The 15757-nt window shown below is 37.0% G+C and overlaps 1 protein-coding gene across 2 annotated transcripts in view; it reads right to left on the bottom strand.

Annotated features, from left to right (window-relative positions):
* Nucleotides 1-221: 221 nt before the first annotated feature.
* SLC25A16 (solute carrier family 25 member 16) overlaps nt 222-15757 on the bottom strand; it is a 30682-nt gene continuing 15146 nt past the window's right edge. The window contains exons 5-9 of one of the 2 annotated variants that reach the window (XM_079794244.1): nt 13933-14054; nt 12958-13024; nt 7546-7708; nt 4451-4519; nt 222-1799 (exon numbers count right to left, since the gene is read on the bottom strand). In XM_079794244.1, coding sequence (XP_079650370.1) covers nt 1634-1799; nt 4451-4519; nt 7546-7708; nt 12958-13024; nt 13933-14054 — 587 coding nt within the window. In that variant the 3' untranslated portion in view covers nt 222-1633. The remainder of the gene's footprint in view (nt 1800-4450; nt 4520-7545; nt 7709-12957; nt 13025-13932; nt 14055-15757) is intronic. The other variant, XM_079794243.1, reaches the window with a different exon arrangement.

The raw sequence follows: 15757 nt of genomic DNA, 5'->3' as shown, positions 1-15757 counted from the left end.
AGACAAGCCAACCTGCTCCCAGTGCACTGGAAGGTCATGGGTTCAATTCCCAGTTAGGGCACAGGCCCAGGCTGAGGGTTTCATCCCCGGCGGGGGTGAGTGTGGGAGACAGCCAATCCAGGTGTCTCTCACATCAATGTTTTTCTCTCTCCCTTCCTCCCTCTCTAAGATCACTGGGGGAAAAAGATACAATGCAATTTTTTATTTAAAAAATACCTGCAATCCTTTTTATTGATAACATAACTGAGATACTTATTTTATATATTTAAATTATCTTGAGATTTGATAACAATATTTAGCTACGGTGTAATCCAGAAATGAAAATATACAAAATGGTTTTAGGAACATATGTATTTATACCTGCATGTACACTTATAAATCATATAAAGATACATATTTATTTTAAAATAAACACTTTGAAAATGAAACCAGTTCATCTAAATTTTACCAAAGTGTGACAAGAAATCTTTTATGCAAAAGTAAAAATTGAAGCAGAAATAACACTTTCAACTTAGTTTTCTAATGTCTAAAAAATCACATCAATTCTACAATTCGCTATTTCTGAGGACAACACTGTAACTGTTCCCCTCCCATTTCTGTCATGCTTATAATAAAACATAAAAAGTACTCTAAACACAATAAATGGAATTCTTACATTTTAAACCATTTTAACATAAAGAATAGCAATTCAAATGATTTTTACATTTCTACTTAAGTTTATATTACACTAAAACTATTTTACATGGAAGAACTAGTTGATGTAGCATGACAATATTTTAGAAACAGTCTTTGACATTCACAACTATATTAATGGATATTTCATAGTGTACTGAAATAAATTTTCTAGTATACACTAAATCATCTAACCAAACAAATCTATAATATTAATCTGTTTTGAGAGCAGATAGTCAGTACTTACTATTACTACCTTTGGGAAATACGTTGACTTTTTAAAATATTTAAATCAGTCATAGTTTCTGGTCATAACATTTCAGCAATACCTGAAAAATTCTTCACTTGTTGAGTCTCTACATGGCTACTTTTTAAATACAATGTTTGTTTCTTGAAAAAGTGAAGGGAAATATATTTGTCCTTTTATCCAGTGGAGAATTGTAAGAAAAGGAATAATAAGAATAATATTTCCATGCCGGCTTCTAAGCTACAGCTTATATAACTTAAAAGTTCAGTTTTCATTATTCTGCTGCAAAGCCTGTTTGTTATAATAATAGTAAACAATGTTAGAGTCTTTGAAAATCATGATTACAATGAAAAGCTTGGAACAGCATGATAAAACTAATGACAACCTCTTGAGTCCCATTTTAAGTAAGTTCTACTTACAAATAACACTTTCAAATAACCTAACTGATTAGCCAGCATCAGTTTAGGAAATGTTTTCAATGTTCTGTGGGGTAACTTTTGGCATCAAAAGGTATAGTAAGCACTTTTGATTTGTAATGATAAAAAAATCAAGTACTAAAATACCAGTAGTTCCTTTGAGAGGGTAAATGTCCCCCTTCAAGTAATGTTCTCCCCCAAATTAAAGAAACATTTTATTTCTCCCTCTGAAAATTTACTAAGGAGAGGAAATCACGATTTTTTTCTTCAGTTGAGGTGAAAAAACTGCTTCATGAGTTCATAGGTTGTAAAAGCCACTGCTTGAGAGGGAATGCAGCGAATGTAGTTCAGAGATAAGCCACGATACAATCCTCTCCGAATTCCATGGTGTCCATAGACATACTTCATAGTCTCCCGCATGGTACTGAAAGACAATAGTTAAAAAGATGACACCTTTAGGCCCACTCATGAGGGGACAATTTTAAGATCCATAATAGCATTTTAAAAAGAAGCGAAAATGACATCTTTAATAGTTTTTGGAACACAAGTGCTAAAACAAGCTAAAAATTCACAATAAAACTGCAATTAATCCCAAACTCATACAAACACTATGCAAAGAATTGCTGGGCTCATTAATTACATATATTTTGTTTGTCTGTGTCTATGACATTTACTGGCAACACTATTCTATAATAATATCTGAAATACTGATGTAGTTTTTTTAATTTCTTTTAAAATATATTTTATTGATTGTTTACAGAGAGGAAGGGAGAGGGATAGAGAGTTAGAAACATTGATGAGAGAGAAACATCAATCAGCTGCCTCCTGCACACCTCCTACTAGGGATGTGCCCACAACCAAGGTACATGCCCTTGACCAGAATCGAACCTGGGACCCTTGAGTCCACAGGCCAACGCTCTATCCACTGAGCAAAACTGGTTAGGGCCTTTTTAAATTTCTTAAATATATATTTTAAAATATATTTTTATTGATGTCAGAGAGGAAGGGAGAGGAATAGAGAGTTAGAAACATCAATCAGCTGCCTCCTGCACACCCCCTACTGGGGATGTGCCTGCAACCAAGGTACATGCCCTTGACTGGAATAGAATCTGGGACCCTTCAGTTGGAAGGCCGATGCTCTATCCATTGAGCCAAACCGGTCAGGGCTGCTTCTAAATATTTATAGAAAACTAGAGGCCCGGTGCATGAAATTCGTGCAAGGGGATGTGTGTCCCTCAGCCCAGCCTGCACCCTCTCCAATCTGGGACCCCTCGAGGGATGTCCGACTGCCCGTTTAGGCCCGATCCTACCTGGATCGGGCCTAAACGGGCAGTCGGACATTCCTCTCACAATCCAGGACTGCTGGCTATCAACTGCTCGCCTGCCTGCCTTCCTGATTGCCCCTAACCGCTCTGCCTGCCAGACTGATCACCCCCTAACCACTCCCCTGCCAGCCTGATTGATGCCTAACTGCTCCCCTGCCAGCCTGATTGGCCCTAACTGCCCTCCCCTACAGGCCTGGTCACCCCTAACTGCCCTCCCCTGCAGGCCTGGTCCCCCCAACTGCTCTCCCCTGCAGGCCTGGGTCCCCCAAACTGCCCTTCCCTGCAGGCCAGTTGCCCCCAACTTCCCTCCTCTGCCAACCTGGTCACCCCTAACTGCTCTCCCCTGCAGGCTTGATCACCCCCAACTGCCCTCGCTTGCAGGCCTGGTCCCTCCCAACTGCCCTCCCCTGCTGGCCATCTTGTGGAGGCCATCTTGTGTCCACATGGGGGCAGTCATCTTTGACCACATGGGGGCAGCCATCTTGTGTGTTGGAATGATGGTCAATTTGCATATTATTCTTTTATTAGATAGGATAGGATAGAGGCCTGGTGCATGAGTGGGGGCTGGCTGGTTTGCCCTGAAGGGTGTCCCAGATCAGGGTGGGGGGTTCCCTTGGGGCATGGGGCAGCCTGGGTGAGGGGCCTGTGGTGGTTTGCAGGCCGGCCACGCCCCCCGGCAACCCAAGCGGAGACCCTGGTATCTGGGATTTATTTATCCTCTATAATTGAAACTTTGTAGCCTTGAGCGGAGGCCAAGGCAGGCCAGGGCTGCAGAAGCTTGGCTTCCTCCATCGCCGGGGGCAACTCAAGCCTCCTGCTCTCTCCAGCTCCGTGGCTGCCGCCATTTTTGTTGGGATTTATTTATCTTCTATAATTGAAACTTTGTAGCCTTGAGTGGAGGCCTGGGCCGGCCAGGGCAGGTGGAAAGCTTGGCTTCCTCCATTGCCGGGGAAACCCAAGCCTCCTGCACGCTCCGTGGCCGCAGCCATTTTGGTCGGGTTAATTTGCATACTCACTCCTGATTGGCTGGTAGGCATGGCTTGTGGGTGTAGCAGAGGTACAGTCAATTTGCATATTACTCTTTTATTAGATAGTATTATAGAGCTGAGCTGTGCAACAATGGTATGAAGAGCTGAGCTGTGCAACACCTGACTTTAAATGTGGCAAATCCAAATTGAGATGTGCTATGAATATAAAATACACTCTGACTTAGAATAAAAAAAGGATATATTGCCCAGCCAGTGTGGCTCAGTGGTTGAGTGTCGACCCATGCACCATGAGGTTACTGGTTTGATTCCCAGTCAGGGCGCATGCCTGAGTTGTGGGCTCAATCCCCACTAGAGGAAGCTGATCTATATCTCACTCCTATATAGATGTTTTTTTCTCTCTCTCCTGCCCCCTTTCTCTCTCTCTCTAAAATCAATAAAAGCATATTTTTAAAAGGGATATAAAATAGTGCAATATTGAAGTTATATTTTAGATTAAATAGAAATATTTTTTAATTTCATGTTTATTTTTATACAAGTTTTAATGTGGCTACCAGAAAAATTTAAATTACATAACATCAATGATTCTCTCTGGTCATTAATATTTCTGTATCTCTCTCCCTCTCCCTTCCTCTCTGAAATCAATAAAAAATATATATATTTTTTTAATTTTACAAGGTAATCAAGTTAAACTATGGGAGACAAAATGGGAGTTCTAGTCTACTGGTGAGACACAGTACTATCTCACTACTTTAAACATTACATTTCCTAAAGAAAAGAAACAGTGACAAATGGAAAACTTACAGGCACTTTTCAAATTCTGGAAGAACAGTTCCTAATTGCATTCGCCTACGAGTTACATCAAATGGGTAGCTGAAAGAATAAAAAAGCAAGACTTAAAAATGATTTTTAGTTTTCTGCTCAACAATTATTGAATACAAAGCCCTATATATGCTAAGAAATAATGTGCTCCTATTCTCTTATTGTTTTGTCTAATCTGGGAGTCGGGATACAGGCACATAAATAAAATAAATCAACAATACAGAGGTCTCCTGGCCTTTGCTTATGCGGTTCCCTCAGGTTAGATGGTTCTTCTATCCCATCACAGTATCAAGTTCTATTCGTTCCTCAAGGCCAAACTAAATGCCACTTCCTGAAGAAACAAACAGGATGCTTTTCACGTTTGTAACCTAAGACGGGGTTTCTCATCTTTGGCACTACTGACATTTGGGGTTGGATGCCTCGCAGTGAAGGGCTGTCCTGTGCATTGTAGGATGTTCAGGTGCATCCCGGGCTTCTACACACTAGATGCCAGTAGCACTCCCCCAGTTGTGACAACCAAAAATGTCTCCAGACATTAATAAATGTTCACTGGAGTCACAATCACCCCAGTTGAGAACCTTACTCTAAGAATAGTCACCACATCCCCTGTGTACAATAGACCAACCAAAAATATAATTTACACTATAGTGAATTACATTTAGAGGACAGAGAAAATTCTATGTAAAGATTGCTTGAAACAAAATATACAAAAGTAATCTCTTTTCAGAGTAGGATTCCAGGAGATTTTTTAAAATTACTTTTATTTTGCTAATATTGACTACTTATATTAGGTCCTGTGCTAAACAATTCCATCTTCACAACAACTGCATGAAATACGTACTGTTATCCTAGCATTAAGGTAAGAAAATTTTAACAAACTGAGTCTTTCCAGTGTTACAAAGCTGCTTTCTACTTTCCTACTCAAACTTCTTCATGGTACCTAATATATACATAAGTGATATATGACAAAAAATAATCATATACTTTTATATACATTTAAATTTATTATGAAACTTTTTTAAAAAAAAACATGCACCAACAAAGCAGTTCAATAAATAACAGTACTAATAGGTGAAATTCCCTATGTACTTCAATAGCATTTCCAGGAATTATTTTTTAATGGGGTTTGGGGAGAGGAAAAAACTTCATGAGGGTAAAGGGACCAAAACCTCAACCTGAATGATTCAGTTTCCAAGCAGGAAAAGATGTGGGCAGAAGAAATTGATTAGTATAAAGGAGAGAATGTAAGAAGACAAGGTACAAGGATCAGAACTAGGGAAATAACATTGGGGAAGAAAGAAAATAGCACTGTAGGCAATGTTCTGAAGTGAAAATTATGACTTAACGACTACACAGATATGTAAAATATGAGAAATGATTTCAAGGAATTACTAGGACTAGAAGGTCAATGTTTATCAATACAAAGAGGAAAGAAAGGAATACCTGAATTACAGAGTTGGCACTGACTGCAGAAGTCCAAATAGAAATATCCAAGAGCTTGCCAGAGAAGTAATAGTGAGTCAATAATGGAGACTTAAACAGAACTGGTTATCTGTAGAGAAGTGACCACTGAAACCATAAGGACAGATAAGCTAATTCTAGATATTTAAGGGGAGAGCAAAGGTCTACACCAATAGGTAGGAAGAGGAGGACATGAGCAGCAAAGTACCGAAAAAGGGAAGGTTAAGGAGCATGATTGACAAGAGAGGGCACTGTTAAAAAACCAAGGAACTGGAATAGTTGAAAGGAGAGTAAAAGACCTGAGAAGGAGCCACTGAATCTGTGAAGAATTAATGGTATAGAACAGTGGTCGGCAAACTGTGGCTCTCGAGCCACATGCTGCTCTTTGGCCCCTTGAGTGTGGCTCTTCCATAAAATGCCACATACCCTAATTAAGTTAATAACAATGTACCTACCAATATAGTTTAAGTTTAAAAAATTTGGCTCTCAAAAGAAATTTCAATCGTTGTACTGTTGATATTTGGCTCTGTTGACTAATGAGTTTGCCGACCACTGGTATAGAATATAGTTTAAGAAGAGAAGTGGGAAAGAGAAGACAGATTTTAAGGATCTAAGTTGGAAGTGAGTAATACAGAAAAAAGGCAGTAAAACCAAGAAGAGAATCATAACAGCCAGAGGTGATCATATCTCTGCATATGAACAAGATCCCACAGCAAGGGTTCCAAAAGTAAACCACACACACATATCTTCTTCTTTACCTTCAATCTAGTGTGATCTGTTCTCACACACAAGTACACCAAATTTGCTTTCACAAAAGTAACAACTGCAAAATCTAATAAACACCTTACTTTTCAGTACTTGTCTTACTTTGACTTTTCTTTTTCCATTGGATCCTCTGTTTTGAGTCTGATACTACTACTTCCTGTTTTACAGGATACTCCTTAGTCACAGACAGCTTTTCTTCTTCCTATTCCTGAAAAGTTTCTAATTCTCAGTATTCCAGCCTCTTTTATCTCATCTACACAATCACTCTTGGTCTAGAGAAATTCTTTGAAGACACCTTTCCAAGTACTTTATAATAATACCTTTATGTTTCCACCAGCACTTAAATTAACATATAACTCCATTGTATTGCTACTGTCTCAATAACAGTATAGGTTTCCTGAGGCAATAACTGTGTTTTTCCTTCAGGGAGCCTCCCAGTGCCTCATACACTGTCTGACAAAGCAGGCCTTCGAGATTTTAGTGCAAGAGAAGTTGTGCCTTACACACACAAACACATAAATGGCTCAAAATTCAGAAACTTCATTTAGGTGAATTCATGAGAAAATATGGATGAAGACTATACTCAGTGGTTTTTTTTCTACCTTTCTTTCTTGTAAATTAATCGACAGGAAATTGGGTGGGTTAAAACTAATTTGGTCAATTTGGCACTAAATTATTTATAATATGCTAAAAGTGCAGGCACGTCTGAAAAGAAACGTATTAAATTAAGACATATTTTGCAAGGAATCATGTGTTTTAATAATCTATTAGAAAAAAAATGATTAACCAATGCTGAAAATCAGGATTGGGTAACTGTAATTTGACTGAATTAAGTTGATGAAGAAACTTACGATATTGTCTGTGCTATTGCTCCAGCAACACCACCACAAAGTAAGTTTATGTGAGTTTTCAAAACTAAGACATTAGGATTGTCTGATGAAGGTCTGCCAAGAAGGGTAGGAGCATGGGAAAGCCCAACACTCTTTAAGGTACCAAAAGTAAAAAATGAAACACCTGAAAAACAAAATATAAATTCACCACGATGCTTAACAGAACACGAGCTGTGAAAAGACACCATTCTTACAAAATAACCAATTAACTCAGGAAACTATGCATTTCCTGTTTCCTGATATTTGGCTTTCTCTAAGATTAAAAAAAATAATATCTATAAGTAATCTAAAGACAACAAAATTACCACCTATAAAAAATTACAGCATTGATTTTCACACACTAATATATACTTCAGTTCACTGAATAAGGGCAAAGGTGAGTATAATGCCACCTTATATAGAAATGTAATTGAACTATTTTCCAAGGTTTTATATGAATAAATATTAAATCCATGATTAATAATTACAAGTAAATATGTCAACTTCTATTTATAATAACAATAATGATGATAACGTAAAATAGAGGCAAAAAATTCAAAAGTGACAAAGCATTTTTATTTTAACTTGGCATCTAGTTTTGTCTTCAAGGAAGAGTTGTGACCATGAGACAAATGTTCATATTGACTCCCAAGGCACATGAAATCTGATAAATTTTGAATTAAGTTATTGGTAATATGAAGTTGATATTGCTGAAAATTTACATGATTTTATAATAGACCTATTAAAGTTGTACATTAATAAAATCAAGAATAGAATTCAAGCATTCCTATCTCCTAAGTATTAATCAAGACATTCTGATATCTACTAAATTTTAAAAACATATTTAAAGAGATACTTGATGCTTAAGAACAAATAAGCATTTACAAAAATTCTGTCCAGGATAATACCTCAATATATACATTTATTCTTTATACAAAATTCTTATAATCTTATAGTATTTTGAAATGATGATATATAATTTTGGAATATTCATACACTTATATTTGGGAAATCTATTCTAAGAACTTAATCTAAATACAGAAAAAACTCACAACAAGAAAGTTCCCAGCAAAATAAACATAAGTAAAAAAATTAGAACTACTTAAATTATGTAGAATCATATTTAGTGAAATACAACACAATTAATAAAAACTGTGTTTGCCCTAGCTGGTTTGGCTCAGTGGACAGAGCATCGGCCTGTGGACTCAAGGGTCCCAAATTCAATTCCGGTTAAGGACACATGCCTGGGTTGCGGCTTGATCTCCAGTAGGGAGCATGCAGGAGGCAGCCAATCAATGATTCTCTCTCATCATTGATATTTCTATCTCTCTCTCCCTCTCCCTTCCTCTCTGAAATCAATAAAAATATTTTAAATAAATAAAATTAAATTAAAACTATGTTTGTGAAGAGTATTCAATCAGTGCCGACATGTACTCATAGGGAACTGGTGGACATTGATATTGGGTCTCAAAAGAACTGTTGGTCCAGAAAGAAACTCACTACAGACTGATTCATTTGCCTGTCAGCATAACTATTATTGCTCGTCGCACATTCAATTCTTATAAGTATATCTCTAGGGACACATGATTTCGCTCATCTAGGGGAAATGATGAACAACATAGACTGATGAACAAGAACAGAACCAGAAACAAGGAGGCATCGATCGGACTATCGGGCCTCAGAGGGAGGATAGGGGAGGGTGAGGGGAGGGGGGAGAGTTCAACCAAAGGTCTTGTGTGCATGCATATGAGCCTAACCAATGCTTAAGTTCAACAGAGGGTTGGGGCATCCAAGGGGAGGGGTGTGGGATGGGAATGGGGGGATGAGGACAAATATGTGACACCTTAATCAATAAAGAAATTTAAAAAAAAAAAAAAGAGTATTCAAAAATATAAAAAATATTTGCAAAATGGGGAAGAATTAAGAAAGGAAATTATATATATAGACATTAACTATGTACGTATATATTTTAAAAACTGAAAACTAAAACAAAAACAAAAAATATAAAGACAAGAAAATACAGCAAAAAATTAAAGAGCTCTGCTTCCAGCATAATGGCAATATATGTATTCGGAGGGACTTTGTCATTGCAGAACAACTATATCCATTGCCGGGATTGCAAAAAGAATGAGGTCTCCAAGAAGCCCCAGAACCGCCACCTTCCAAAAATATAAGCTGGGCCCATGAGGGTAGTATAACAAGTCCACATTGAAGCCAATAGCGCAGGGCCACTGAGATGGATCCTGCCATTGGTCCTATGGAAGAAGGAATCACTGATTCTGAAACTCAGAGGTTAAGATCAAGTAATAAGCTCATTATTAAAGACCATGAAATATAGGAGAAGGCAAATAAATTTGTATATTTATAAAGAGTAGGGAGACTTTGGCTGGTGTGGCTCAGTTGGTTGGGCAGTGTCCTGTGTCCTGGTCAGGGCACATGCTGGGTTTAGGGCTCAATCCCCAGCAGGGGGCAGTGCAGGAGGCAGCTGATCTATATCTCGCTCCTACATAGATGTTTTTCTCTCTCCCTTTCCCTTTCTCTCTTTCTAAAAATCAATGTTTAAAAAACCTTTAAATAAATACATTCAGGAAGGTTAAAAAAAAGAGTAAGGGTTTAGAAAAATAAGCAAACAAGGTAAGAAAGGAATTTAAAAAAGAAAAAGAAAAGCGACACATAGAAATCAAATAGCAAGGTATAGAAACAAGTCCAAATATATCAACAATCACAATAACAATTAAGTAGACTAACTGACAAAATATTTTACAGACTGGATTAAATAAAAATATCCAGCTACAAATGATTACAAAAGAAATACCTAAAACATAAAGACATGAAAAAGTAGAAAATAAAAAAGATGAAAAAATATATACCAGGCAAACATTAACTTGGATGTGGCAAAAAAATAATTATAAGGTGGGTAGGAATTTGAACAATGACTAGATGCTACTCAGAATTTTTTTTAAAGTTTCAAATGGTATGAGGTCATGCTTTTTAAAAAAGCATAAAGAGCTCAATACAGATATATTGAGGATGCAATAAAGTGGATTTGCTTTAAAACAATTTGAGATGAAGGTGGAAGGAGTAATTAGGAGTTAAAGCAAGACTGGCCGTGAGTTGATCACTATTGAAGCTAGGTGATAGGTACATGGTGGTTCATTACACTATTGTCTACTTTTGAATATGTTTAAAAATGTCCAAATTTTAAGTAAAAATAACTAAAGGAAACTCATTGGATGCAGCTAAAGCAGTATTTAGAAGAAAAATGCTTATATTAAGAAAGAAAACAAACATAAAGGTTTGTTCTCTGAAGAATAAACCCAGAGAAAGAAGGTGATAATTAAGACATGAACAAAAATTAATAAAATTGACTAGAGAAAAATATAAACAAAAATGAAAAGTGGGACATAACTATAGATAGACCAGATGTGAAAAAATTATGAAAAAATATGGAAAACCCTGGCTAGGTAGCTCAGTTGGTTAGAGCAATGTCCAGATACACCAAGGTTTTGAGTTAGATCCCTAATCAGGACACATACAAGAATCAACCAATGAATGCCTAAACCAGTGTAACAACAAATTGATGTTTCTCTTTCTCTCTGTCTCTTTCTCCCTTCATCTCTCTTTCTCTCTACAAATAAATAAATAAATAAATAAATAAATAAATAAATAAAATGAAAATGAAAATGAAAAAAAAATTTAATCTATTTTTATTGATTTCAGAGCAGAAGAAAGGGGGAGAGCAAGATAGAAACAAAGAATCATTGTTCAGCTACCTCCTGCATGCCCCATACTGGGGATCAAGCACTCAACCCAGGCACGTGCCCTTGCCCTGACCAGGAATCCAACCATGACCTCCTGGTTCAGAGGTCAATGCTCAACCACTGAGCCACACCGGCAGGGCAAAAAAGGAAAATCTTTTAATAAAAAATTGAAAACTAGCCCTAGGCAGTTTGGCTCATTGGATAGAGTGGACTGAAAGGTCCCGGGTTCGATTCCAATCAAGGGCACATGCCTAGTTGCAGGCTCTGTCCCCAGTAGAGAGCGTGCAGGCGGCAGCCTATCAATGATTCTCATCATTGATGTTTCTATCTCACTTCCTCTCTGAAATCAATAAAAATATATTTTAAAAAATAAGAAAAATTTGAAAACTAGCACAAAACAGTAAAGGTAAGGTATGAATTACCAAAAATGACATGAAAACTTGTACAACCCTATAATCATTCAAAAAACTAAGCCAGTATTTAAAAATTATCCCACAATTAAAGCTTTCAAGAAACAAGGTAATTCTAATCATTTTATACAGATTCTTCATGAGGATGGAAAATGAAGAAATACTCTTTAATTTATTGTATGAGATCTTGAGGATATTACAAAGTAATCTCACTTATAAATATAAGTGTAAAACTTAAAAAAAAAAACACAGCAAATTGAATCCAACAGGATATAAAAAGATCATTGCATCACAACCAATTTGGGTTGACATTAATATCATGAACCATATTAACACATTAAAGGAGAAAACTATATTATCACCTCAGTAAATGCAGAAAAGGGTATCTGCCAATGTTCAACACCAATTCATCTAAAAGTTCTTATCAAAACTTCCTGAACCTGGTAAGTGGTATACTACAGTAAACATTATGCTAAATGAAGAAGTATTAGAAATATTCCCTTTAAAATCAGTAATGAGCCAAAATGCCCAGGATCAGGATTTTTATTCACTGCTGCATTGTAGGTCCTTAGCTAGTATAGTAGGATAAGACAAACAGGAGTAAATTTTTAAAAAATAAGAATTAGATGAAGAAAAATAACACTATTTGCACAGGATATAAGACTGTCCACACAAAAAATCCAAAACATCTACAAGTAACATGGTGGGTGGCTATAATATCAACAAGTAGGATAATGGCAAGTTATAAGATCATGTAAAAATTAAATCAAGCAATAAACTTAAAACGTAATTTTCTAAAAGACAAAGCTTATAAGGTATCTATGACTGTATCTAGCAAAAATGTCCAAAAACTGTATGAAATTTCATTCAAAATCCCAACAAGAGTGCTTTGCAACATCAAAAACTGATTCCAAAGTGTATGGAATAACAAAATATCTACAGTTCTTACATTCCTGGGGGGGGGGGGGGGAGAGGATAAAGTCCTGGGACTTGTCCTACCAAATATAAAGACTTATGAAACTGCACGCTATTATTGTTTTAAGAAGTAGCACTGAAGATCACTGGGGAAAGGAGGGACTACTTAATAAGTGGTGCTGGTCAAATGGTTACCCTAAGGAGGAAAAAAATAATCCTGACAGATTAATGGCTTAAATATAAAATGCTTAAAAAATCATTCTTAGAAGAAAATAAAAAACCAAGATTCTGCTAAATTTGAAACATACCTGCATATGGAGCCATTCCTAATATAGTAGGCATCAGGCCTCTGTAAAATCCAAGGAAACCGCCTTCCTTTTGAATGAAGAAACAACGGAAGATTACATTTCTTTCATTATGATACACATCAAAGAACAAAAGCATACATTATAGTCCTGGCCTAGTAGCTCAGCTGGTAAAAGCATCGTCCTGATACTCCAAGGTTGTGGCTTTGATCACCAGTCAGGGCACATACAAGAAGCGATCAATGAATACATAAATGAGAAACAATAAATCAATGTTTTGCTTTCTCTTTCACCCCTCTCCCTCTTTCCCTCTCTCTAAAAAAAAAAAAAAAATCAATAAGTAAAAATGTTTTACAAAGCATACATCACCCTAGCCAGTTTTGCTCAGTGGATAGAGTATAGGCCCTCAGACTGAAGGGTCCCGGGTTTGATTCTAGTTACAGACTCCACCCCTGGACCTGGTCGGGTGCGTGTGGAAAGCAACTAGTCGATATGTCTCTCTCTCTCTCCCGCTCCCTTCCACTCTCTTTAAAAATCAATGGAAAACCCTAGCCAGTTTGGCTCAGTGGATAGAGCACCAGCCCACGGATTGAAGGGTCCCGGGTTCAATTCCGGTCAAGGGCACATGCCTGGGTTGTGGGCTCGATCCCCAGTGGGAGTTTTTCGGGAGGCGGCCGATCAGTGATTCTCTCTCATCATGGATGTTTCTCTCTCTCTCTCCCTCTCTCTTCCTCTCTGAAACCAATAAAAATATATTAAAAAGAAAAAAAAAACCTCAGGTGAGGATTAGTAGGGGGAAAAAAGCATACATCATAACAAAAATATTATTCTGGGACCCACCTTGAAACACAGATGTGTTTTCATAAATATTATTATTATCAATTACTTATAAATAATAGAATAATTATTTAGATAATATTCAAAATATTTTCCTAAATATAAAAAGACATGGTATAGATGAGAAAAGTAAATATATACCTTTGCATAAATTGTTTTGAATGCATGAATAATTCCTGTGTAAGTGTGTTCCCCTTTCACCTGGAATGCTAGGCGAACTCTAACCATGTCAAGAGGGTAAGTACAGATAACTGCTGTCATACCTGAAAAAAAGTAGAAACTTAAATGTACAATAAAATTTTGACACATATCTCTCTCCTATCATTACATCACATCATATATGTCATATTTATGAAAGATATATACATTTTTCCTATCATTTGTTGTGTTCTCAAATTATAGCAATGAAAACCTAATGAAATCAAAGGTGATATTGATACAATTTTATCATAATATCATCAGCTGAAAACAACCTTGTAAGTAAAGGGTCAGTTTGTAAAATCTTTTCAAGCTCTTCCCATTGTGAAGATATATACTGTTAGCACTATACTGATCCCCAGTACAGTGTAAATGGGTCACGAGTATTTTGTAAATTCTATAACTTGTCTATTTCAACGTAAGATATCAGAAGGAAAAACTGACTATCTCCATAGCAATAGGCAAGATGACATGTCACAGGCTCAGGTCTGTGAACAGCACATAGCAACTGAGCAATACATGTTAGCTAATATTACTCACCAGCACCACCATGCCAATGTAAAATACTCAAATATTTCTACACCATCTGGCCACCTGGCAAATAACTGTTGCTCTTAGAAAGGGAAAGGCATTGCCCTGGCTGGTTTAGCTCAGTGGATAGAGTGTCAGCCTGCAGACTGAAGGGTCTTGAGTTCAATTCCGGTCAAGGGCACATGCCCGAGTAGCGGGCTAGAGCCCCAGTAGGGGGTGTACAGGAAGTAGCCGATCAGTGATTCTCTCTCATCATTGATGTTTCTATGTCTCTCTCCCTCTCCCTTCCTCTCTGAAATCAATAAAAATATTTTTTAAAAAGGACAGGGAAAAGCATTTATAAGCACAACACAAAATTTTAAAGCCACAGAGAAAAAGACTAATGCATTTGGCTATGTAAAACTTCTATATGAGGGGGTTAAAAACAACTTTTAGATTAACTTTTCTTTTTTTTTCTTTTTCTTTTTTTTTTAAATATATTTTATTGATTTTTTACAGAAAGGAAGAGAGAGGGATAGACAGTTAGAAACATCGATCAGCTGCCTCCTGCACACCCCCTACTGGGGATGTGCCCGCAACCAAGGTACATGCCCCTGACCGGAATCGAACCTGGGACCCTTGAGTCCGCAGGCTGACGCTCTATCCACTGAGCCAAACCGGTTTCGGCTAGATTAACTTTTCTAAAACACAAGTAAGGTCAAAAGACAAATCTAAAACTGGGAAATAAAATAGCAATATTTCACAGAAAAGAAAACAAATGTCCTAATTCCAAAACTCATAAAAATGAATATTTAATGAAATACAAATGGTCACTAAGAGAAATACAAGTGGTCACTAAAGTTTGAAATGCTGATCAACCTTATTCATGATTAATTTCCATGTATTAAAATTTTTATAAAACCCAGTGTTGGTATGTAGGGGAAAAGGCCATTAACAGCATTATGGAAATCAGTTTGCCAATGTCTATCAAAATTTAAATATACTGCCAGGGTTCTTGTCCCAGCTTTAAGAAGGGTTCAGCAATCTGGAGGAAGGGTAGGGTTTACAGAAGCATTGTCAGATTGGGGAATAGCCTACAGCTGTTCAGGTGTTTGGCCAACAGGAGGCAATACATGTGGATTAAGATGCCCTGAGCTGTCTGGCAGCAAGCAATCATCCTATTCAGGTTTGGGGGAAGTGCCCTTTTAGCTATTCCAACAGGTAAATACATATGTGACTCAGCCCTTGTTGAGCCCCC

Source organism: Cnephaeus nilssonii, assembly GCF_951640355.1.
Source record: "Cnephaeus nilssonii genome assembly, chromosome: 16".
Lineage (NCBI taxonomy): Eukaryota > Metazoa > Chordata > Mammalia > Chiroptera > Vespertilionidae > Cnephaeus > Cnephaeus nilssonii.
Note: the sequence above shows the minus strand (reverse complement) of the source record. Positions and strands in the feature narration are given on the sequence as shown.